The sequence below is a fragment of the Enoplosus armatus genome, chromosome 13 (assembly GCF_043641665.1).
Source record: "Enoplosus armatus isolate fEnoArm2 chromosome 13, fEnoArm2.hap1, whole genome shotgun sequence".
NCBI classification, from domain to species: domain Eukaryota; kingdom Metazoa; phylum Chordata; class Actinopteri; order Centrarchiformes; family Enoplosidae; genus Enoplosus; species Enoplosus armatus.
Genome location: NC_092192.1, coordinates 17422178 through 17444855, shown reverse-complemented (window position 1 = coordinate 17444855; position 22678 = coordinate 17422178). Strand labels below are relative to the sequence as shown.

Genomic DNA, 22678 nt, shown 5'->3' with positions numbered 1-22678 from the left:
ATTTTGAAGTGCACTACTGTAGCCATTTCTTTTTTCTTTTGAGAGCCCACTTCAACACTTTCAACTGAAGAAGCTATGCATGTATTGACTGCGTGTCTTTCCCTCCCATACCTCCTTTCCATGGGCAGGCTGTACTCATCACAGTCCCAGGCATTAGCATGAGGAGGAGACAAGGCTTCTCCCCAGCTTACTGCGTTATGTTTTGGGATCTTTGGGGCCCTCGTTCCCTTCTTTTGATTTTGACTCCCTGAGAAAATGAAGCAAAAAACATCAAGGTAAACACAGACTTATCGCCTCATTAAAATTCACCACTGTACAGAGTAGCTGTTGGCCTTACCTGAGGTGCTGTTGCTGCCTCTGTCTGAGCTGTGGTGTGAGCCTCCTGTGCTGTGATCACGGGTCTGGTTGTAGGGGATAGTTTTGGCATGGATCATTCCTTCACTTCCTTGAAGATGATCTGAAGACAAAGAAGCAAGCTTGCAACATCCTTTTTTTTAAATGTTGCAAAGCAAATTAAATGGAACCTTAATTTACCTTTATTTAGCATGTTTTGCTCAATTATGTTGTATTGCATCTGTGCTGCCATCTCCTTTGGAATTGGAGGAGGGTTGGGGGGCTGTTTCCAGCAGGGCATGTCCATAGGCTCTGCTATAGCGCCACTGGTGGCTGCCTTATTCTTAATGCTGGCCTGAATGAGCTGTGTGGTGGCGTACGGGATGGGTTCATACGTGGCTGCTGAGTCTCCGCCTGGACTTGCATAGCACAAGTTTGAGTTGGTGAACGTTTTAATCTCAATGAGCTTGTTGGAGTGGTTCACATCGCTGTAAATGGCCGTCTCAGAACCAAGCTGTCCCCCCTTTTTGTTTTCTGGATGGTTTCCATAGTTAGCTATGCAGTCAGCTGGGGAGAACATGAAGCAAAGCAGCACATGAACACAGCAAGAACAAAGCTTCAGCACTGCTCGAGACTGATTTTTATTAGACACACAATCTGTATTTCAGAGGCTCCTATAGTACCTGAACTATGACATGAACTCAGTCTCGCACAAACCTGGCCGGCTGTATGTTGTCATGTTACTGTCACTGGTGCCGTTGCCATTATTGCAGCAGTTGATGCTGCAGTCCTTGTGATTGGCACATGCATTTGGCCAATTGTCTGGCAGCCACAGCTGGTTTAGAGGTTCACCCATGCTGAGCAGGCCAGGTCTGCAACAAAGAGGACCACAGTTCTGTCAATCAAAACCTGCTGTTCTCATATACCGCTGTTGAATGAGCATGGGGTGGATTAATGACGTTTATCATTTAGAGCAGGAAGACAGCTCCCCCTAGTGTTTCCCCAATGTATGTGCATTTCTCCTGTTAAGTCTTTATATAACACAAAGGAACAAAAATATCACCTGCCAGCACTGCACACAGACTCTCCTCTTTGATACGCGACTGCAAAGAGAAACAGAAAAACATTAAACCTTGATGAGCTGTCAAAAAGAGGAAGTGCCAAAGGCAGAGAAAAACCATGAAAGGCAGGTAGAGATTGGAAGCACAAATCTGAAGTCAAAAGCCTATACTCACTTCAATACAAGCTTCCACTGATAGGGCTCAAAGTCTGACTCTATGGTTTAACGTGCGTGACGACAACACAAATAATTGCCTGTGACTTTGCGTATCTCAGCATAGCTTCAGAACTGATTCAGAAACAGTGTTTGAGACAGTTTCTCCTCCACCACCAGTAACATCAAACAAATAAAAATTCTCCTCTAGAATACTTTCCATATTTTTTTGTTATTTAATCAAATGAACCTAACCGAGGGAGCATGAGAGCTTGGCACACTATCTGCATATTAATGTTTATACAAAAGCACATTGTTGCTTTATTATGATCAGCAAAATCCACAATTTGATTCAACAACTATTGATGATGTTTTACTTTGTTTAATCTCACTTACTTTCGTTTGTGTTTGCTGTATACTATGTTGAGAGGTTTGTATCATCACATTTATGCAATCTTTAAGTTGTGCCCATGAATGACCATGAAAAATGAATTGCACACAGTTCTTCAGTTCTTAATCCTTCAAACGGGATGTAATTTCCTCTCGGGATGTTTGAACTCAGTAAAATATAATGACTCTTAGTAATTTACTTGCCAAGTACACAGAATATCACAAACATGAGCAGCTCAATCACACTGTACATACCTGTAGGTGTAAAGGTGAATGACGGCACTGTTGGGACAGACAAAGACAGGGAACGAGAGTAAGACGAGTGAACTGAAATTGTTTTAATAAACTTTAATATCATAGTAGCTGTGTGTTTAGTTATTTACACTATGAGGTTTTGTGGTGTCTATGCATGTACTGTCTGCTTTGTGACAGACATTTCTTCATGTGAAAAACTGATGTGTACAATCATATGCCATCTGCCTCACTGCTGCCTCTGTTTTTGACACAAGTGTCTAGGTGAAGGTTAATGGGGGTGACAGGCAACCAGAGAGACAGAGAGGGGGAAATAACAGTGATATTGTAGCAGACATGGTAATGGCAGGTTGACAGGCCTGTGCCTCTAAGAACTGAGGGAATGACACTCAACAAATGAGCGACTAAAGGTCAGCCTTTGACTGTCTGTGTAGTTGCAAATGCAAATTTGTTCCTGAAGTCTCTGTGTCAAAGGAAGATTAGAGTATTTTTCGCCCTTTGATGTGATCTGCTTATCGGCCTCCGAAAATATTCCTTAATATCACTGAGATGAAGACTGCCGTTTAGTGTGGCGGCAACATATGCTGGCTTGATCCCTTCCACAATCACAGTGACCTTTAAATGTGCCCACAAAAGTAACATGATAACCTGTTTTGCAGACTCACACTTGGCCTATATGGTTAGCATGTGGAAAATACATACATCCATCTACCTTTCTAAAACATACACACAACAGAGAAACACACACCCTTGCGGATGCCAGTGTATGTGCTGCTGAGGCCACTTCTCTTCTTGCGGTGACGGTAGAGCCACACACTGAAAATCATGAGGACCAGCCAGCAGGTGGCGCCAATGCCAGCAATAAATGCCGGTTGCCTCACCACATCCGAGATCTGAGACAAAGTGTCTCTTTCCTCACTGATATCCATCATCTGGCCTGCAGAGTCTGACCAGTAAAAGAAGAATGAGAGAAATTATCAGACTTTATATGTGCGTGAAAACAACAGCAATGATTACTGAAAAACATTACTGAAGATTTTAGTGTGTACAAAAAAGAAACAAAAGCATTGTTAAACTGAAGCACTAAATAGCAACAGGGTAAGCAATATTGCAGCAATATGTTGTAAAGCAATATGGTGCTTTATTTATTTTTTCATGAGCACTGTATAGTGACAATGTGGCTAAGAAACATTATAGAAGTTTTCACCCCGAGGCACTGTCACGGTTTTAAGGCCTAGTTTTGTGACACCTTACAAAACAACCACTCCTTTCTCGGGAGGACTCTCACCTAACTGAAAGAAAGTGACATCGCTCTTGACCCCAGGCCCGGCACCATTGCTAGCCGCAACCTCCACACTGTAGCGAATTCCTGGTGTGAGACTGGGAATGAGCACGGAGAAGGTGGAGCCGTCAACCGACTGGTTTACATGATACCGGCTCTCATTACCCAGGCACCAGATCTGTCAAGAGAAGGTGAGGAGGAGACCAAGATGACAGTGACTGCCTGAGGGACACTTCCTACAACACAAGCGGCGTCATCAGCCTCACAAAGATGCCATTTACATTTTAACTGGGATACACAGGATTTGGAGCATGAGTACAGGAGAGGGCGGGAGCCTTCTTTTCTTACCTTGTACTCCTGAATGACTCCAGCATCCTCCCGTTCTGGAGGCGGTTTCCAAGCAACGAGGATGGCAGTCCCATTGGCATCACTTTTTGTCACTGTAACGCCCTGGGGTGCTCTACTCGGGGCTAAGACAATAGAGCACACAGTTACCCAAGCAGACATAAACACAATCTCATCTGGTGCTGCATGCATCATTGGTATGGTCTGCATGTCTAACAGCTTCGCACACCTATAGCAATACCTGGCTCTTGTATCCAATGTTATTCAATGCCTCTCAGCTATTTATAGGTACATTTAATACTGTAGATCAAAAGTTATTAGACAGTCACCTTCTTCCAAAGTCCTGACCACCTTCACTTCACTGTCAGCTCCCTGGAACTCATCAAAGAAGGGGCGCACTTTGAACTCGTAGATGGACCCTCTCTTCAGCTGACTGATCACCACCCCGTACTCCTGTGGGGCGCGCACATCCAGGACACTCCACTGCCCCTCTGGCTGGCCATGCTCAGCAGACGCCCTGTAAAGCACCTTGTAGCCCTGGATGTACGGGGACTGCTGCTCGACCTAGTGGAGACGCAGGAATAAAACATGCCGCGTAAATGGTACAGCAACTAAACATCTGGGTTTGAATCAAAGAAATGTTTGCATTGCTGTAATGCAAGTAATGTCTGTGATTCAAAATATTATTTGCATGTGAGTTAAAACAACATCTAGGAGGTTAGAGCCTTGTCTTGTGTGAGAGTTCCTCCTGCAAGAGGAATCTGTTAAAACTCAGTTAATTCCCTTTGCCTTTAGGGTGATACAGATTAACATGTCCTCATATCTGTGAATTCTCACTGCGAACCACAATATGACTATCATTAATAGTTTCCCCTCAGCACGGCTCTGGTGAAAATCAAGCCAGGAGGGGACTAAGCACTTTCCATTTCAACCACACACCAATTATGACAAAGGATGCCTTAAAAGATATAGGTGGAGGCATACACCTATCCAAACACACACATATCCACACAGAAAAATTCTGCAAATTAATTTCTATGTGCTTGGAACAAAACACAATGTACCACACCAAAGATAAATTCACTTCTCTGTGCAGTTGATTTATTCTCTCCTAATAAATGTTTAGAGAGAAAACCACATGTAATTTGAGGATAAACTGAATCTGTTCAGTGCTTACTAATCACACAAGACAGTTTTAGCCTTCTGAATTATTTAGCTCTCCATGTTTCACTATATTTCTGTTGAGCTCACCTCTTCATGTTGCTTGTCAGAATAAGGGAAAACATATCAGAAGCTATAGTATAATATCTGGTGAAAACTCTGACAGCACAGTCTTGGTGTTCTTTTTTTATCATTCATAACCCCTATATCATTTGTGGATGTACAATATGTGTTGTTTACATTTACTGGTAAAAATGCACATTTGACCTTTTCCCACATTTACCCACTCTGTAACAGAGCACATGTAGCAAAACATGTCAACATGGTTCCCTTACCATCCACTGCACCCTGACAGCAGAAGATGAAAGGACACTTGGTGTGTGCAGGTGGATAACCACATCTCCCAGCTCCCTCTGGATGTGACGGTGATCCACGCCCTGCATGGTGGAAGTGCTGTCTGTTGGTGCAAAAAGGAAGGAAAGAAGGCAACAAGGAGGCATTCATTTGCACTGAAATAACCCAGCAGCTTCTCTGCAGTTTAAATTCTATTTGTTCAATGTGAAGTAAGAATGAAATAGCCCACACTGACCCTGTGTTCTGACAGAGTCAGAGATTGGACTGGGGTCGCTGAGGCCATAAGCATTGACCGCTCTGACCATAAAGAGGTAGACAGTTGCAGGCTTCAGGCTCCTCAGGACAAAGGTCTGTGTCTTTATATGGTCAGCAAGGGTCACCCATCTGCTGCCTAACGTATAACTGCAGAGAGAGGTGTCGAAACAATAACACACAAATAGAAGGAAAGTTTCAGCAAGCTGGATAGATGTAATGTGCAGTAGGTAGTTAAAACATGCTACATAAGTCTGACCTGAATGCCTCAATTAGGTAAGATGTAGGTGTTGCACCAGCATTGGGGTTGGATTTCCAGGACAGGGTGACAGAAGTACGGCTGACGTCACTCAACTCAGGTTTAGATGGAGCACTGGGAATCAGGTTAGGGTCTACAGGGTGACTGGACTGAACAACAACTCCAAACTCTGCCAACAGATACCAACAAATTCATTAAAGTACACTACTACGGGACTCTTCAGCATGTATTAACAACGTTAATGACTACGTCTCAGTTTTGTGTAACCTACCCTCCACCTGTAAGTATGCTGTCCAGGAAGCCTCTCCATTGGGGCTAGAAGCTACACAAGTGTAGAAGCCTGTATCTCCCAGCTGAGGAGAGGAGGTAGAGTGGTAGATATTAGTGGGTTGGCTTGGCTCAGTGCAGTGGCTGGAACTGCTAACTGCTGTATTACTTCATCCCCTACCTTAGCGTAGCGAATCTCCAGTGATCCTGTGTCCGCTATGGACATACGGGAGTCCACTGGAGACACCACCGCACCATCTTTCTTCCAGTGGACTGTAGGAGGTGGGGAGCCAGCCGTTTGGCAACCCAGGACCACTGTGCTGTCCACAGGCACGGTCTGATTGAGTGGACCCTGTCTAATCACAGGAGGAGGTTGGTCTGACGCAGCTAATAACAAAAAAGAAAAAAGTAGGGAAGTGAAAGACTGATAATGTTAACACTTGCCCGGTGGTCTTATTTCATACTGTATACTACATACTTATAACGCGCGTGTAGACTATCTCATGTTTCAAGCAGGGGACAAACAGGAAATATTACAAAATAAAGTATAATGAAAAATGCTGCAAACGGCAAAGCCAACAAAACAAGACAAAATTAAATGTAAGGCAAAAACATTTTTGTTAGCTATTTGTAAAGTTTTAAAATTGAATGAAATTTATGAATGACAAGATGTTTGCTGCACAAAAATAAATTACTCATGTTGAGGATACTACAAAAGCCATTCCAACAGGTTTAAGGTTTTGTGGTCATGTTTAGACAACTAAAAGCAACAGTTTGAGGCTGGAGAAACATTGTGGTCATTATTAGTATGGTACCGGTAAAGTAAGGTTAAGCTTGCTGAGGTTACGGAAAGATCTCAGTCTCAGTGTCGTGCTCATGTGCTATGTATGCCTACTATAGGGGAAACAGGGTTTCTCAATTGGAGTCCATCAAAGGATCATTTCCTGTTGGTACAAAAGGTAACAGTAGGGGCATCTGGTGGCGTAGCCCTCCCCCTCTCTCTTCCTGCATTCTCCGGTCTGTATCTCCACTATTGAACAGAGGCAAAATGCCCACTGTCAACAGTATATTAAGGACTTGGAAATTGGGAATAGATGTTCGCGAAAGATCAAAGTTACGACGAGGGAGAAATAAAAGTAAGAAAGATGAAAGTAAAGAAAATGAAAATGAAATGCTGCCAAAAAATGAAAGACAGATAAGATGTGAAAAGATATTGAGAGAGGAAAATTGGTAAAGAGAGAACAATAGGTTTAGGTGGCTGTGCAGGCAGTGGAGGAAAAAGAAATCAACTTTTCCCCTCCAGCGGAGAGCAACTAATCGTTCATTCGGCAGTAGGTACTGCTGGAGCCGGCTCCAATCACAGCGGCAAAGCCCAACTAATAACAATCCCACTTAGATAACAGAGCTCTCTCTCATTTCTCTCTCTTACATTTTTAAAACCCCATGGATGGGGGGCAGAGGCGCTAGATAAATAAATAAATAAATAAAAATACCCCCCCCAAAGAAAAAGGTGATGGAAACACGCCTTGAAAACTGCCCGAGGTAATGCAGAGCAGTTATTTCCATACAAATGCACCACTCCAAATGGAGATGAGAGAAGTGTGGTGGGATAAAGAGAATTTGGGGGAGGGGAGAGTAGGGAGACACAGGTACAGGCGAGATTGCAGTGCTGTAGACCACTGAAAAAATTACATAAAACATGACCCCATCTTTTTTATTTCCATTACCTGTAACAGATTTTTCACTGAGTGGATGCCTCTCATTTCACTACGAAGGTGGCTGCAGAGCGCATTACCAATATGAGCAGCAGATTATCCTTTAGACCTAATAGGGCTACACTGAACGACTCAACGTGTAGACGCAGTAACTGTCTGTTTAAGCCTGAAGCAATCATCTTCATTAACTTAATACATGTGCACGGTACAAAGTTACCCAGATACATGCATTCATGATCACACAGGTCATTTAATTGGGAGCTTGTAGACTTTGCTGGTAGTGTGTAATTACTGGTGTGGGCCTCCAAGCACATTTAAATTGCTTTTTTAAAACAATTAACACAGTTATTTCATCACCTAGAATTTGGATGACATCCATACAAAAGTGCCTATAAACTCATCATATGTCAACCCTGCAGTCTTAATTCAAAAACATGTATAGCTAAATAGAACACAGACTGTGTTGTATTAATAAAGACTAGAGTTACAATGCATAATGATTATTCTATTTCCCCTAGCCCTCTTTATTTAGATGACATACTGTACAGTTGCAAGTTAGGAAATTATGTGTTTAAGGCAAGAGAGATAAGGCCAGGCACTCTTTAAACACAATCACCATGGAGACAAAGTTTTTTGAGCTCCACATGAGAACAACATCTCCTGAAATCCCTCCCCTGACAGTTAGTAACCAAGGCGACTACACCTATACCACACCTACAAGGGAGGTAGCTCTCAATAGTCTGCAAGAAAAGGCAGTTTGTAGCCTAATACAGCTGCTCAACAAAGGGAAACTACAGCAGCAAAGTAGTCTGTTTACCCAAAAGACAAAATGCTACCTAGAAATGTGCTGAATAAAAGCCCCCGCATCTGCCCTCCATCACTCCTTCCCTGTACTCACCGTCTGTGACCTCCAGCAACGCTTTGGTAATAACACTGCCAGCGATGTTGAGAGCCTGGCAGCTGTAGAAGCCGCCATCCGAGCGTTGAACATCGGTAATGGTCAAACTGCCCATCTGGGAGACAGACACACGGCTAAAGGGCTGTGGTGGCTGGTACGAGAACAGGAGACTCTGGAGGGGAGACAGAGATCACAGGGTTCATTCATTCATTGGGTTTATTTGCACTGAGTAGTGATTTAGTGTGGTGACAGACTGAGGGTCAGTCTCACCTCACTGCCCTCCCTCTGCCAGAAGATAGCGGGCTGTGGGTTGCCAGTGGCCTCACACTGGAAGGTGACTGTCCTGCCCACTGCCACCACCTGGTTCATGGGGCGTATGGCAAATGCTGGGGGCACTGCAGAGGAAGAGAGGCCTTAATTACCTGGCAGCCTGATACATTTTCATCATCCCCAGTTTTACAACATCTCAGTAAGCATAAAAAGATCAAGAAATAAAGGCTAAGTGCATATGTGGCAAGAAACAGTCATTATTTACCTTTTTTTAATGAAAAAACAGCACATTTTCATTCATTTACCCACACATAACATGAATTACATACTGTATTGGTGGATGGAATTACAGTGCAGATAGGACAATGACAGGGGCTCATGATTTCCTGTTGCTGTCTGATGGTGGATGAGGGATGGATGACAACTTACCAGTATTGACTACAGGGGAAAAAGACACAGAAAAAGAGCAGTGTAATGAGTAATGATGGCGAGTACAGGGATACGGAACTGCAATGATGCACTCAACAGTATTGGCACATGCTTGAATGAATGAGCACAATGGAATTGGTATGAAAGAACAATAGACAGTCAGGGGTGCAAGCTAAAGTGTATCTACAAGTACGTTATTTATTGGTGTTTGGTTCATGATATTTTCATTCTATATGATAAATGTCCTTTTCTTTGTATAATATGTCTTCCCTGACCTGCTGTTTATGACAATATTCATTTTACTTCTACACACTGATTGCAGGATTCTTTCTGATGACAAACTCTTACATACAGTATATGCTCATACATTTTTATGTATAGTTTGAAAATGATGAACATGGAAGGATATTAAGCTTTTGGAATGAACATTTCTTCAGATGCCCAAAACTCTAATGCACCCCCCCCCCCCCCCCCCCCAAAAAAAAACAACAAAAAAAACCAAAAAAAAAACAAGCCCAGATGTTAAAGGACAAGGCATGCTGTTTAGCCCATATTAGACCCAGCAGACTTGTTGACTGTGTGGTGTGAAAAGGATATGTAATTGCTGGTTTTAAGTTACAGAGCCAGCCAGCCTTGAGGCTTATTTGGACAAAGATACAAGCCCCTAATGGGGACATAACACCTGTGAGGAAGGAGCATTGTGTCTTGGTTAGGAGCTAGAAGGGGGACGTGCTCTATTAAACAACGTATTTTGAGATGGGAACTACTGCACATCTTGACCTGCGTAAACTAGATTTATAGGGAAATGAATGGCTAGCTAGCCAGCTGGTTTTGGAACTACTGTGAGAGGACAACTGTGGTTATTGTTCAAAATGTTTGTGTTCAAAGAATGTCTTTAAAAAAACGTAAAGCACAATGATTTTGCGGGAAAAAGCTGGGTTTAAGCACCCGGTCTGAAAAGATTAGTCTAAAGGCAACCCTTATTTAATAATAAAATAGCTTCTCCCAAAGTTAATGTCTGAAAAACTACAGATCATTTTAATGAGTGCAATGCTGAAGAGTAATTACAATGAGTAAGCTCCTTGGCCTGCTACATCTGTTTCACATGGCAACTGTTTAATATCAACCAAATGTTCTAGGTCAGTAAAAATGATTCTGTGGTTAAGACTATAGCTATGATTGAGCCTGTCTGTCCCCTCCCGTAATACAACTTCTACTCATCTGCCAGTTACTCCTGCCCTTCTCCATTCACTGTCCAAATTAGCTATGGTCCCCCTTGATGCTCGTTTTCTCAGGTTTTTGGAGGGAGAGGAAGACGATGTAATTGGAACCATGTCATTTCCCAGCATGCAACCAGCCCTGCCTTATCTTTAATTAAGTCCTACTGTCCTTGCAGTCTGTGTCACCCACTGTGCCACTGCCATGTGTGTTGTGTGTTTATGTGTATACATATATATGTGTGTGCTATGAGAGGTGTCTCACTGCTCATTGATTTAAGGACTAAAGGGTGTCATTGTGGCAGGACAACTCAGACCAAATGAATCCATTTTCTGTGGTCATGTAAACATTTACTTTGCATGCTCTTCTCAGTTTATACAGGATATTACTATGAAACGTACGGTAAACAAACTGCTGCAATGCCCTATACTGCTTGTTTTTTTAGAACTGGAGACTGCTGCAGACACTATATGACCTCAAGCTAGGAAGCGAAAAGGAAAAAAACATGCTAAAACCAGGGAGATAATTCTGCCTGTCTGAACTGTCTTGAGAGTAACAGCAGCCTGAGGCACAATAATGAAAACTGTGTCTGGATAAAAGGCAAGGTAAAAGTCACTGCCTGCTAATTTGTGACACTACGAGACAGAATTAGTTCTCCGGTTAGGCTAGAAGCAGCTGTCTTGCAAATGCTAACAAAATCTGAGGCTCTGAAAAAAGTGTGTGAAGTGTATACAGAAGAGAAGGTGGTGCTGCGGTTAGAGGACATTACATGTGAGGGTTGGCTTGTACTGACCGTGTACATTGAGCGTGGCGGATGCTTCAGACTTTCCAACCATGTTCTCAACCACACATGTATAGGAGCCCTCATCTGAAGAGGTCACTTGGCGAACAATCAAGGTATGATCCTCTAGGATTTCAAATCTGTACGGACACACACAAGCAAGAGATGAAAGAAAAAGCAGACACGCTGTGTCTGCATGGTAAATTAATGTGTACAGAGGGCCTTTGTGCATTACCTGCCCTTAGGCAGGTCAGAATCATCTTTCCTCCAGCGGACAGTGGGAACAGGGTCTCCTTGAACCACACAGTGGAACTCCACGCTCTCGTCTGCTAACACCACCACACTGCTGGGCCGCTTCAGAAAGGTCGGGCGCTCTGGAGGGCAGCACAACAGCAACAAGCACAGATATCGATATAATCATCACTGTAATCCTCTTCGTCTATATCCCTACACTTATGTTATCCTTGTATAGCTTACATCATTTATTTGTCCATTCATGAGAAAACATCTCTTAAATTGTTGTAAATGTTTCAACCTGTTTGTGTAGTAAGTGTGTAATAATGAATTGTATGTTGTCTTTTTATTTAGGGTTTCATTTCAGTCTGCATACAGTTTTATGATAACATGCACCCCAGGAACTTGTGCAAGAAATTATAGCAAAATCATAACATTTACTTTGAAATTCAGACAGTTGACTATCTGGTGAGGCACAGAAAACATTGAAAATGTATATGTAACTAGCACTAAGCTATCTCGTTTTTTTAGCTCATAATAAAACGTAATATTTCACTTTGACAGAAACTTTTCACTTTTTACATTTGATCAACAGCAACTACCAATACTTTCTGCTTCCATGATTTCAACCAATTGCTTGAAGATTTTTTTCTACAAAATCGTTTCTTATGAAAACAACCAACAACATATACATAGAGTTTGGAAAATGTTAATATTCAGTCAGTCTCTTATTATGCACAACCTGTAGAACAACATATTTTGACCTGTTTCTGCATTCAACAGGATTATTCTCATAGCCTTGGATGGCTCTATCAGGCACTAAACTGTATACTCCCAACCTCAACCAAGGTCATCTAACCATGTGATACCGATAAGAGCTCTATTCTGATGGGAAATGTTAGGGAAATAAGTGGGGGATGGAGAATAGAGCAAACAGGCGCTTGGGATAGGGGGTGTAGGAGGTAGCATGGGGAGCTCTTGTGCTGAAAGCTTTGAGGGGTTGTAGCGTTGGATGTTGCAGCGTTAGATGTTGAGCATGTGTTGTGGTGGGAAACCTCTCCAAAGCTGGCAGACTGGATGGTAGTGCTGCATAATCAACGTAATTAATGGGTTATTATACCCCGGTGACCTCGCATAGCGGACTGGTAAACTAAACCACTGCGAACTGAGAGGGTCCTCAGACTAAGTGAAGCACTGCAACGTTGTGAAATGCAATCACGAAGCCACAAATTTTACCTAGCACCGTGAGTTCAGCGATCTCGCTCTCCCTCTCTCCCACCATGTTAGTTCCGACGCAGATGTATTTCCCTGCATCGCTCTTCCTGGTGTTGGTGATCATCAGCTTGCCACTGCGAATCTAAAACAAAGCACACAAAAAAACATATGCACAGCTGTTTTCGCACAAGACCTCGCCATCCTTATGTGCACTGTGTTTGGGAGTTACAGAGTGAGCGGGGCACCTTCATAATGCATATCATAATATTGTGACAAAATGTGCCACAGCTACAGTTTCCTCTGTAGACATGTTTACTTTAATGCCTGATGCCACCCACATATAATCACATCTTTGTCTATCTTCCATTTGAAAATATACATTTTTATGCACTTGGTGGCATAACAGCAAACAGAGTTGTGTATGCTTGTGTGCATCTGTATGCATCTCTTTATCTAAGGAATGGGATTTGCGCTGCCTTTCAAGCTGCACAGAAGGTCACCCATTATGAAATTACATAATTCATATCTGGTGCTACGTTAGTACAGAACCCTGGGAACAAAGACACCGCCTCTTTGTAGGGATCTGCCTCAGATGTTCAGTAAGCCTACTTTGCCTTTCCCAAACTTTTTTACCTTCTCTACACTGATATCTGCACACACACACACACACACACACACACACACACACACACACACACACACACACACACACAACAAAGAGGTGGAAGATATATGCACTTCATACTGTTTTCACTCTTTTCATATCCTCTCCACCATACGCCCCCACAGACCATGGTAGCTGTCTTTATGGTTGCTTTGAATGTGAGCTACTGCACTGATAGTCTGCAGCTGCCCAGGGTTAGAGGTGATATCAGAGCAGCAGTGAGCAGAAGTGATATTATAGCGGGAATGATTTGAAGACCTCAAAACACAAACACAAGGCCATCCCCTACACCCAGACAGCTAAAACCTCCTCCCAGGCATCAATTTCAATTAAACTTTCAGCCCTGTTATTATGATTTAAGATTTTTTTTTTTTCTCTACTCACACTAAGCAATGGAATCTATTCATATATGTCTGCTAGAGACACACACAGCCTTTAATAGCACAGCTCTGTTATTTCTTAACAGAGGTCAGAGGTCAAGGCTGCCTACAGTGCTGTGTCCATGAAGCAGACGGGGGGGATTCGGTGTCATGCCAGACAGCACCTGGCTTGGTGAGCACTCTCCACTCACCAGCGTACAGGACACATCATTAAATTGCTGCTGCAGGGATGAAACCAATAGCCTTTCATTCATAAGTCAGCCTCCTCCACGCTAACCCTTCCACCACAAACAGCTCATAGTGTATACCAGATAAACAACTACGAGCGGCCTAACTATGGCTGACATTCCCAATCTGATGCACATGATGGGGTTTTAAGAGGAAGATTTAGATGTGACTCGTGGCTGTATGTGCTTTTCATACACAATGCCAACAACTAGTAATAACAAGGAGCAAGTGGGGGAATTTGGGAACTGGTATTGCAGATTCAGGCATTCCTGTCAGTATTCAGGGGATTCGGTTGGGATTGTTTGAATATGACTAAAAGCATAAATGCACAATGGCATACAGTAACAGGGAGTGCCATGAATGAGCCATGGAGGACATCTGACATCACTGTTGGAATCCTAGCAAGTAAGACTGCATGTTTTGTCAGACAGTAACAGTATTTTATAGGACCAGAAGAAATACATATTAAAATACAAATATGTGAATTTAGCTTCTTTTTTCAATATAGTTCAGTTTTTGCGTGGCTTATTTCCACATGAGATATGATAAGATATTTGCATGAAATTAAAACAAAAATAAAATTTAATTGATATAGCGGCGCATATGAAATAGGGGAACCTATGACATATAGGATTTTTTTTTTCCAATTACTTGAATGTCAGTGGATAGATCTATTATTGGCTCATAATCTTTCCCACACTGTAGTTTTACATTCCATAGAGTAAGCACTAATATTTTCATTAAATGCAGAACCATATTAAAATCAGGTGATCGAGGTCACCCAGTTGAACCCGGGATAAAGAGATTTGTGTCTTAGATTCATTGCGCATCCGTGGGCACTTGGACTGCTGAGTCTGTGTAATAACAGTCTCTTGAGGAACCAATATCAAATGTTGTGGCAGTGTAATGATGCCAGTAAAGTATTCCTCCAGGACTGCAAAGATGATCTTGCTCTGACCAGTGCCATTGACTAATGCTATACTTCTGCTCTGCAACGTTTTGCTGTTTGCTGTAAATACTGCTGCACTAGTAACTTTAGCAGCTGATTAAAGAGCAGACCAAGAGCTTTTTTATTTCCTGGACTGACCGCTCCTCGTTTTTAGCAGCAATTCCATCGCTACGAAATCCAAATGTGGTTTTGTCTATCCTCCATCTCGGACACTGAAACCTCAGCTTTCGTTTCTGCTCTGCTTCAATGTGTCCTCTTTCTTCTTCACATAGCCTCAGATGCCCTACAGGCACTGAAGCTGCTTATAATGTGACTTACATGTAGTTTTCCGTCTAAAGGCACGCTACTTTTTTTTAATTAAAATCCATAAATCACATGTTTCCTGTGTGTGAGAGTCTTCTAAAAATGTTATTAAGAATTAACTCACAACTTTATCCACAAATCAGTATTAATAAATGATGGTCCAGGCCACAAGGGAAAACTCAAAAGGATGGAAAGTAGCCATGAATCGCTTGTGGAGGACTCCTTTGGTCTTTGTACAGTAAGTGATGTCTTTGAGTGAACTCTCATGGCAAAGACGTATTTCCATACAGAAAAGATGATTAGGCAGGACAAAGACAGACACGCAGGAAGTACAAAGCAAAAAGCAGCCTTTGTGTATCCCTCAGAGGAGCCCCCTCCCCCCGGCTCTGATCCATGCCTCCCCTTAAATCAGAGCTGCTCTGTCCATCACAGACCCCCAGAGAGACTCTACCTGTCACTCCACACTAACACGGGCTTTGAATCTGCTCCTGTGTGTCTCTGGGGGCATGCACAGACATTCAAATAAACAAATCAACACACACACACACACAGAAAATCATCTGAGTTCTGGTTCTATTCTTGAGTTAAAAGAGTGAGAAGCCTGTTCTTGCTGGCCTGACCAATCCCGCTTCTGGGTCTGAAATCAGTTCAGTGTGTATGAAAAACATGAAAAGAACATCACTGCTGTATACTGTATACCACATGACAACTTAATATATCAGATTAATAGCATGCTGTAGCTCATACTGTATGATGCCACTCTCTGTTATTGTGTATTTTGTTCCATAAGGCGATTTAAAAAGAATCACATCCTCCTTTTTTCAGATTCTTTTTATTTTTATGGTTAGCATTTTTCTGTGCCAAATAAAGCCTCTTTTCAGAGAGGACATGAGTAAAGAGGATGTTATCCTTTATTGTTCACATGACACAAGGAAATTATTTTGTTATCTCAACTTAACAAGCTCGCTTTTCCATACTTCAGAATTACTGAGGTGAGAGGTAATTGGTTCTTTAGAGTTCCTGAAAAGGGCAACTAAATACCAAAGATTTACACCAAACAGCTTGTGCAGCACAATCTAAGTGTTGTGAAGCCATGTGATCAATAGTATCTCACAGTAAGAGATGCCACAGCACATGTTTTCTCTCGTGTGGATGTACCAACTGGTGCTCAGTGTTTTGTCTCAGTGTTAGACAAAATTTAAATCTTTGTGTGAACTATTCCTTAAAGGCCAGAATGATGTGTAATGTTTAAGGTCAAAGTGGCGTCCCTTACTGTGATGCGTTCATCTTTGTTGTCTAAGTTGGCACCATCTTTCCTCCAGGAGATCGTGGGTTCAGGGTGCCCACGGGGTGGTTGGCACTCCAGCACTGCGGGCTCGCCCACTGCGACCATAACGTCCACTGGGTTCTGTCTGAAGTCATCGCGTAAAACTGGAAAACACACAGTAAAGCGAGACAGTCAATGGAATGGAATTGAATAATGTTTGACAATGATAAATCACAACATGTCCTTGTTGCTGGTGCCTTCAAGTGGGGTTGTATTCACTGTGTCAACGAGAAGTCCATTTCAGTGACTGGCCTTCACAGCTTTCAAGTGGGAATTTGTGGCATACTGTGTGCTGATGTTTTTTTTTTTAAATGTCAGAGCCCGGCAAAATAGCTTTTTTTATTTTTTTTATCAATCATTTAAATTTTCTATTGTCTACCCTTTTCTTGTTCCTAGTATGGCAATGAAATTATATTATTGCCACTTTTGTAAGGGGCTGAATGCCACTATCAGTTTTAGTGTCAGTCACGTAGCAACAGTGTTCTCAAGACTTAAAGTACTTCAACAGCAGCATATTGCGTACTTGACATCCCATGTCGACAATACGACCTTATGAGTTCCATTTGAAGGCAGTATAATGAAGGTTTGTTTACTAGCTCTGTTCATCACATCTTTTTAAGAGCAACACAACAACTCTTACCCAAAATACCTTCATTGTGATGAGTTGTTCATATATGTATTATATCTATATATGATACATAATTTATGTAAATCAGCGCTGTAATATAACCTGCCCGGATCCCTCATGGGGTTACTCCCTTACTCAAATAGGGGATAAGGTCTATTGAGACAAGCTGCTGAGAAAGCTGGTTGTCTAAATGGCTGAAGAAGACACGCTGCTACAGAGCACTGCGGAAAGGTGAAATCCAGACGGCTCCACTAGCAGACAGCGGAAACCTACCACAGCAATTTATCATCTTTCCACAACGAGTAGCCTGCGCACAGAAAAAAAGAGCTCACCAGCCAGAAGCTGAACTGGAGACAAAGCAAACTTGCATCCACTCCAAGAAGCCCAACAGAAGAGTGTGATTTCTGGTGGCCACAGGCAGCTCCTTCCTGTCTACACCAGAGACCGACTGCACAGCCTCAAGCTCTACACAGCATGAGGAGGAGCACATTCCTGATGAGCAGCAAGGGATTCTGAAAACTTAACTGCATCAGAAAAAATCTACCGGAATAATGTCAGAGCTCTAAACTGTAGTATGGGTTTATTATTTGCAAGATTACAGCAAGGTAGAAAGTGGAATTGGGATGAGTGACAACAACAACCTTCTGTTCTATATAACTGGATGAATTTCTGCTCCTGATGAGGTGAACAACATATGCTAATGTAGACGCCTGTGCATGAGTGACTGCAGTTAAGCATTCCCAGTCTTAAATTACGGGGGGGGGGGGCTTAGAACCTGAACAGGCCAAGGGAGCAGAGCCAACATAGAGAGAGAGAACAGAGAACAGCAGAACTCAGTCGAGCTGGGTTGGGGTGAAAAGACAGGAAACAATGAGGAAAAGGCATAATCACTCCCAGATGGCGGCAACTCGTTCACCTCTGGCTACGGATTTGTACATAACACTGGGCAAGCAGGCCTGAGACGCCTGATGAGCACCGTGGATATGGGAGAACAAATTGGGATGACCTTCTAATTGGAGGTATTTTGGCCCCCGCACTTCTTTGAGCTCCACTCTGCAGCTCTGCCCCTCTGATCCTCTGTGCAGGGCTGCGACTGGCTGACTGCAGTTGACTGAATGCTGATGGGAAACAGCTGTCTGACGACGCCCCCCATATCCCCCCAACCCCCCACCCCCACCGCTGCCGGCAACACCACCGTGTCACATGATAAAAGGCATTCCTCGTGGGACGCAAAAATATGGCTGAGGTTACTTCAGACAGGAAGAAAGTGAGACCATCACAGTTGTGCGTACAGTGTGTGTGTGTGTGTGTGTGTGTGTGTGCGTGTGCATGTTGATTGATTGACTGATACTATCTTATAATTCCAATAGCAATCAGGTTACACATCTGTTTTTACTATCACGTGAGGTCCAAATGTCTCCATAGGATTTGAAAGCCTTGACCGTTTCCTCAAAACCCTTTGTTAAAGATTTATTTTAGTGATAGTGTGGAGTTAGTGTAAGAAATAAGGCTAGGAGAGATTAGACGGGTTAAAAGCAGAGGAGTCTTCTGAAGGTTAGTGAAGAATGTTCTCATAAACAGGCATATATTTGTGTGTACGTGAGCACGGAAAAGTTGGCACGTATTTGCATGTTATACTATTGTGCCGGGTAAGCACACAAATAATCTGGAACATGTGTTTGTGAATAAAAATTGTTTATATTCTCAGAAGGGAAAATGTATCTGCTTATTAAGTTATCATAAGAAATTATGCATGCCCAAGTAAAAACCATGCAAGCATGCACAAATGTAAATACTCTGATTCTCAGAACGAAAGCTGTGCTGAGACCGTTTTATTGTCTCCAGTCTCTCAAAAGTCTTGAATGCCTTTTCTTGTCATCCATAAGCTCCACACAATTCATATCATTTCTGCTTATCTGTAAACATATCCTGACAAGCTACTCTCCAGGAGTGACGTCGCTGACACCGCTGTCTAATCCTAAATCGCCTAAGTCAGTGGCGAAGTGGCCAGATGCAAAACCAGGCTCCATAGGCGGGTAGAACGAGGAAAAACAGTTGCTGGATACATACAAGTTTTTAAAGGTTGCAGGCTGATTAATATACCTCCTGCTACGACTGCCCTGATTTCAGGGACGTCTGAAGAATTGTGCAGAGGACAATCACCACAAATGAAACCCTCTTTATTACCTCTGCTATGAAAACACAGACATAATAATTTTTTTTTTCTCAGCACGCTTTGATTGCAGAATCATTAACATTTCTTCTGTAACTCCCTGTCAACTTCATCAACTAAACCTTTTACTTTTACTTTCATCTTGTTTTCCGTTCTTCTCTTTCACTCTTGCATCTGTATTTGAAGGCTTTGCAGGCTATCATCTCACTCTTGTTATTCTCAAATCATCCTTGTTTATTTCAAGAGTTGCACATGCATGAATCCCCAGGTTTTCGAAACCATTCATAGCATGTGGGCCCTGGCTTCTAACAGTGAAACCCATCTCTGCAGCTTCTGAAGCCAACCCTGCTCGCCTATTTAGCTGGAGCTTTGCACCTCTTTCTGTCTTCTTTTCTCCCTCGATCTGATCCCTCCAGATGAGAATCTCATAGCCAACTTCAAAGCATCAGCCCTTGGCCTCACTACCCTGGATCTGACAGTGTCTGACTTGTTAGTCCTCTGGAGCCTGAGCCAGAGCTTGAAAGGCCTACTGCAGCCGAGCTCCAATAATCCTCTCTGCAGAGTCCAACTGGACCAAAAAGGAACACAACCTAACCCCGCAGACAGGGGCGGGATGGGGCACACACTGTAACCTTATCCCACTACATCACTACATGAGACAACCAGAGGCACCTTTTGTCACCACAGTCGGAGCTAACCCCCCCTTGTGACTCCATTTTGTGTTCAATGTTTTACATACTGCAGGTCCAGCTGTACAACTGTTTTGGTACAGCAATCATTTGCTCGTCCCATAGTTAACAACAACAACAACATTACTGCAAGGCCCTGGTTTAATATCAGCTATAGCTAAGAACAGCTGTGCATGCTTCTGCTTCCAACTCATATTATAGTGGAGGAATACAATTAGCAATCAGCTGCAGACAGTTTTTAGGTCTTTAGGAAGAAGAAAGAAGAACATTTTGGCAATTCCACATCATTAGTTTGATGTGTTTTATTATTTATCAGAGCCTTCATCATGTAACATAAAAAGCAGAACACAAATTAAAGCAGGGAAACATGTAAGTCACTGCTGGCTGGAGGAATTTAATATTAAGAATGGAACCACATTTTTACAATCAGCAGGGCCTGAGCTTGATAAGCATAATTAGCTGCCAGTTGTATAATAAAAGTAGGAGTTTTCAATAGTAGATTCAGGTTCAGTCATCAATTGCCAAAATGTATTCTCTTTAGTCAGAACAGGTTTTATATGGCTTGTCTTTGACATTAGGTGTAAAGGAATAGTTTGACATTTTCAGAGTTGTCATGAGTGATGAGAAGATCGATACATTTGTACACTAAATATGAATCCAGCAGCCACTTTGCTTAGCTTACAGTAGCATAAAGACTTGAAACAGGAGAAAACAGCTAAACTGGCCAAAGGGAGAAGAAATCAACCTACCAGCACCTTTAAAGCTCACTAATTAACACAACATATCTTATGTTTGTTTAATCAGGACAAAAAACGAAAAAATGACAAGTTGTGGTTTTGGGGGGCGGTTGTGTGCTGAACTATGGCTCGGCCAGCAGCAGTGACTTTTTTGGAGTCTCTGCTGGTTGCCTGGCAACCCCACGGCAGTGACAAGTCTTTAGCGATTCCCAAAACGTTGAACTATTCCTTTAAACAAAACACTAAGATGGAACAAAATGTCAAACATAGAGTATTGATGCCCATCACATGTTACCAGAGGCTTAAAGTGATAAAAGTATGGCTGAAAGATAAAACAGCCAAAATACCCCAAATATTAAATAAGCAACTGTTTTGTATTTACATAATATATGACTCAAACAGTAAAAATGCCTTTTAACAGACACCCTATTTGAGCATTATACGAAATTATTCATTGAATGCCATAATAGCCTTAACCCACGGGAACCCTATACATTATTAATAAATACATGCATGATTTTATCAGTTACTTATTCAAGTATCTCACACACACTGACCTTCTCGAAATGGTTCAATAGTAAGTGGAGAAATGCTCCCTCGAAAATCGAGCATAAACCTTGTCTCTAAAAATGACCCATACTCTTGTTATCCCTTACATATTGTAGGTACAGTGTGACTGTATTTCATCAGACCATGTCATGTGATGTGTAAATACTAAAATGGAAAAAAAAACAGGCAGAAGCTGGAATTATGGTTCCTTCTCTGTGCCGTGGCACTCTGGACTGAGACCGCACCAAAACACATTATTCCAAGAGTAAGAAGTAATAAGTAAAAATAAGTACTGGCATCTATTACACTGTCCTGAAGTCTTAATGTTTCCAAGTGCTTAAAAACATTCATTTCGGCTCAAATACAAACCAGCCTCCTTTGACTGAAATATACCAGGGCACTGACTTGAAAACATCTAACTATAATAAATACCCACAGCTAACCTTAAAAATACAGCAAACATCCAACCCCAGCAGATATGAAATCCTTGACTGTTCTCACAATCTATCTCCTGACCTCTCTCTACCCCCTACCTCTCTGCTTCTAACCATCTCCCCCCTTCTCCGCCTCCACCACCTCCTCCTTCTCTTCTTCTCCTCCTTGCACTTACAGAGCTGGAGTCTGGAGAGACAGAAAGCTGCAGGAGAAACAGCTGCTCCTCAGAAAAACCAATATGTGCAGCTCATGCGCTGTTTAGCTGGTCAGATAGATCGAAAAAAAGAGACACGCACAAACACATACGCTCACGCAGGAGGTCCAGTGGGCCCTGTACCCCTTTGCGAGCACATACCAAAGCCGATAACATAATATGAAACCAAGCAAGCAAATCCAATAAAAAATGGAGGTCCTGCACATACAAATTAGGACACATACATTAGCTCAGGCTCATAACTACGCCACACGAGATTTGTAGAATACACACTAGCAACCAGAAGACGCCGCACGCTGCTTATAAAGGAAACAAAAATTCCTTGCCTGTCCTCCCCAAGCTCCCCTATTTGAATTTCATTTTCTGCAAAGAAATCATTACTCAGAAAAGTTCCAGGGCAAACAGATTTTTTTGCGCATGCAGGGCCATAAATCTATCTTATGTTTGGCGAGCCAATTAACTCAACATAGGGGCTCACTTACCGGCATAAAGCTTCCAGTTATATATTATTTGTTGGGCCAAATTTTAAACTTT

At 42.4% G+C, this 22678-nt stretch overlaps 1 protein-coding gene across 1 annotated transcript in view; it reads right to left on the bottom strand.

The window, feature by feature from the left end:
• Positions 1-22678, bottom strand: part of LOC139295493 (roundabout homolog 1-like) — an 81530-nt gene that overhangs the window by 8472 nt on the left and 50380 nt on the right. Inside the window, exons 4-25 of the mRNA XM_070917688.1 lie at positions 16666-16823; positions 12890-13010; positions 11655-11793; positions 11432-11559; positions 9421-9429; positions 8992-9116; positions 8722-8893; positions 6290-6495; positions 6113-6194; positions 5842-6010; positions 5566-5732; positions 5312-5433; positions 4145-4379; positions 3819-3940; positions 3477-3648; positions 2937-3134; positions 2192-2218; positions 1397-1436; positions 1051-1205; positions 535-900; positions 338-457; positions 112-247 (exon numbers count right to left, since the gene is read on the bottom strand). Coding sequence (XP_070773789.1) covers positions 112-247; positions 338-457; positions 535-900; positions 1051-1205; positions 1397-1436; positions 2192-2218; positions 2937-3134; positions 3477-3648; positions 3819-3940; positions 4145-4379; positions 5312-5433; positions 5566-5732; positions 5842-6010; positions 6113-6194; positions 6290-6495; positions 8722-8893; positions 8992-9116; positions 9421-9429; positions 11432-11559; positions 11655-11793; positions 12890-13010; positions 16666-16823 — 3169 coding nt within the window. The remainder of the gene's footprint in view (positions 1-111; positions 248-337; positions 458-534; positions 901-1050; positions 1206-1396; positions 1437-2191; positions 2219-2936; positions 3135-3476; positions 3649-3818; positions 3941-4144; positions 4380-5311; positions 5434-5565; positions 5733-5841; positions 6011-6112; positions 6195-6289; positions 6496-8721; positions 8894-8991; positions 9117-9420; positions 9430-11431; positions 11560-11654; positions 11794-12889; positions 13011-16665; positions 16824-22678) is intronic.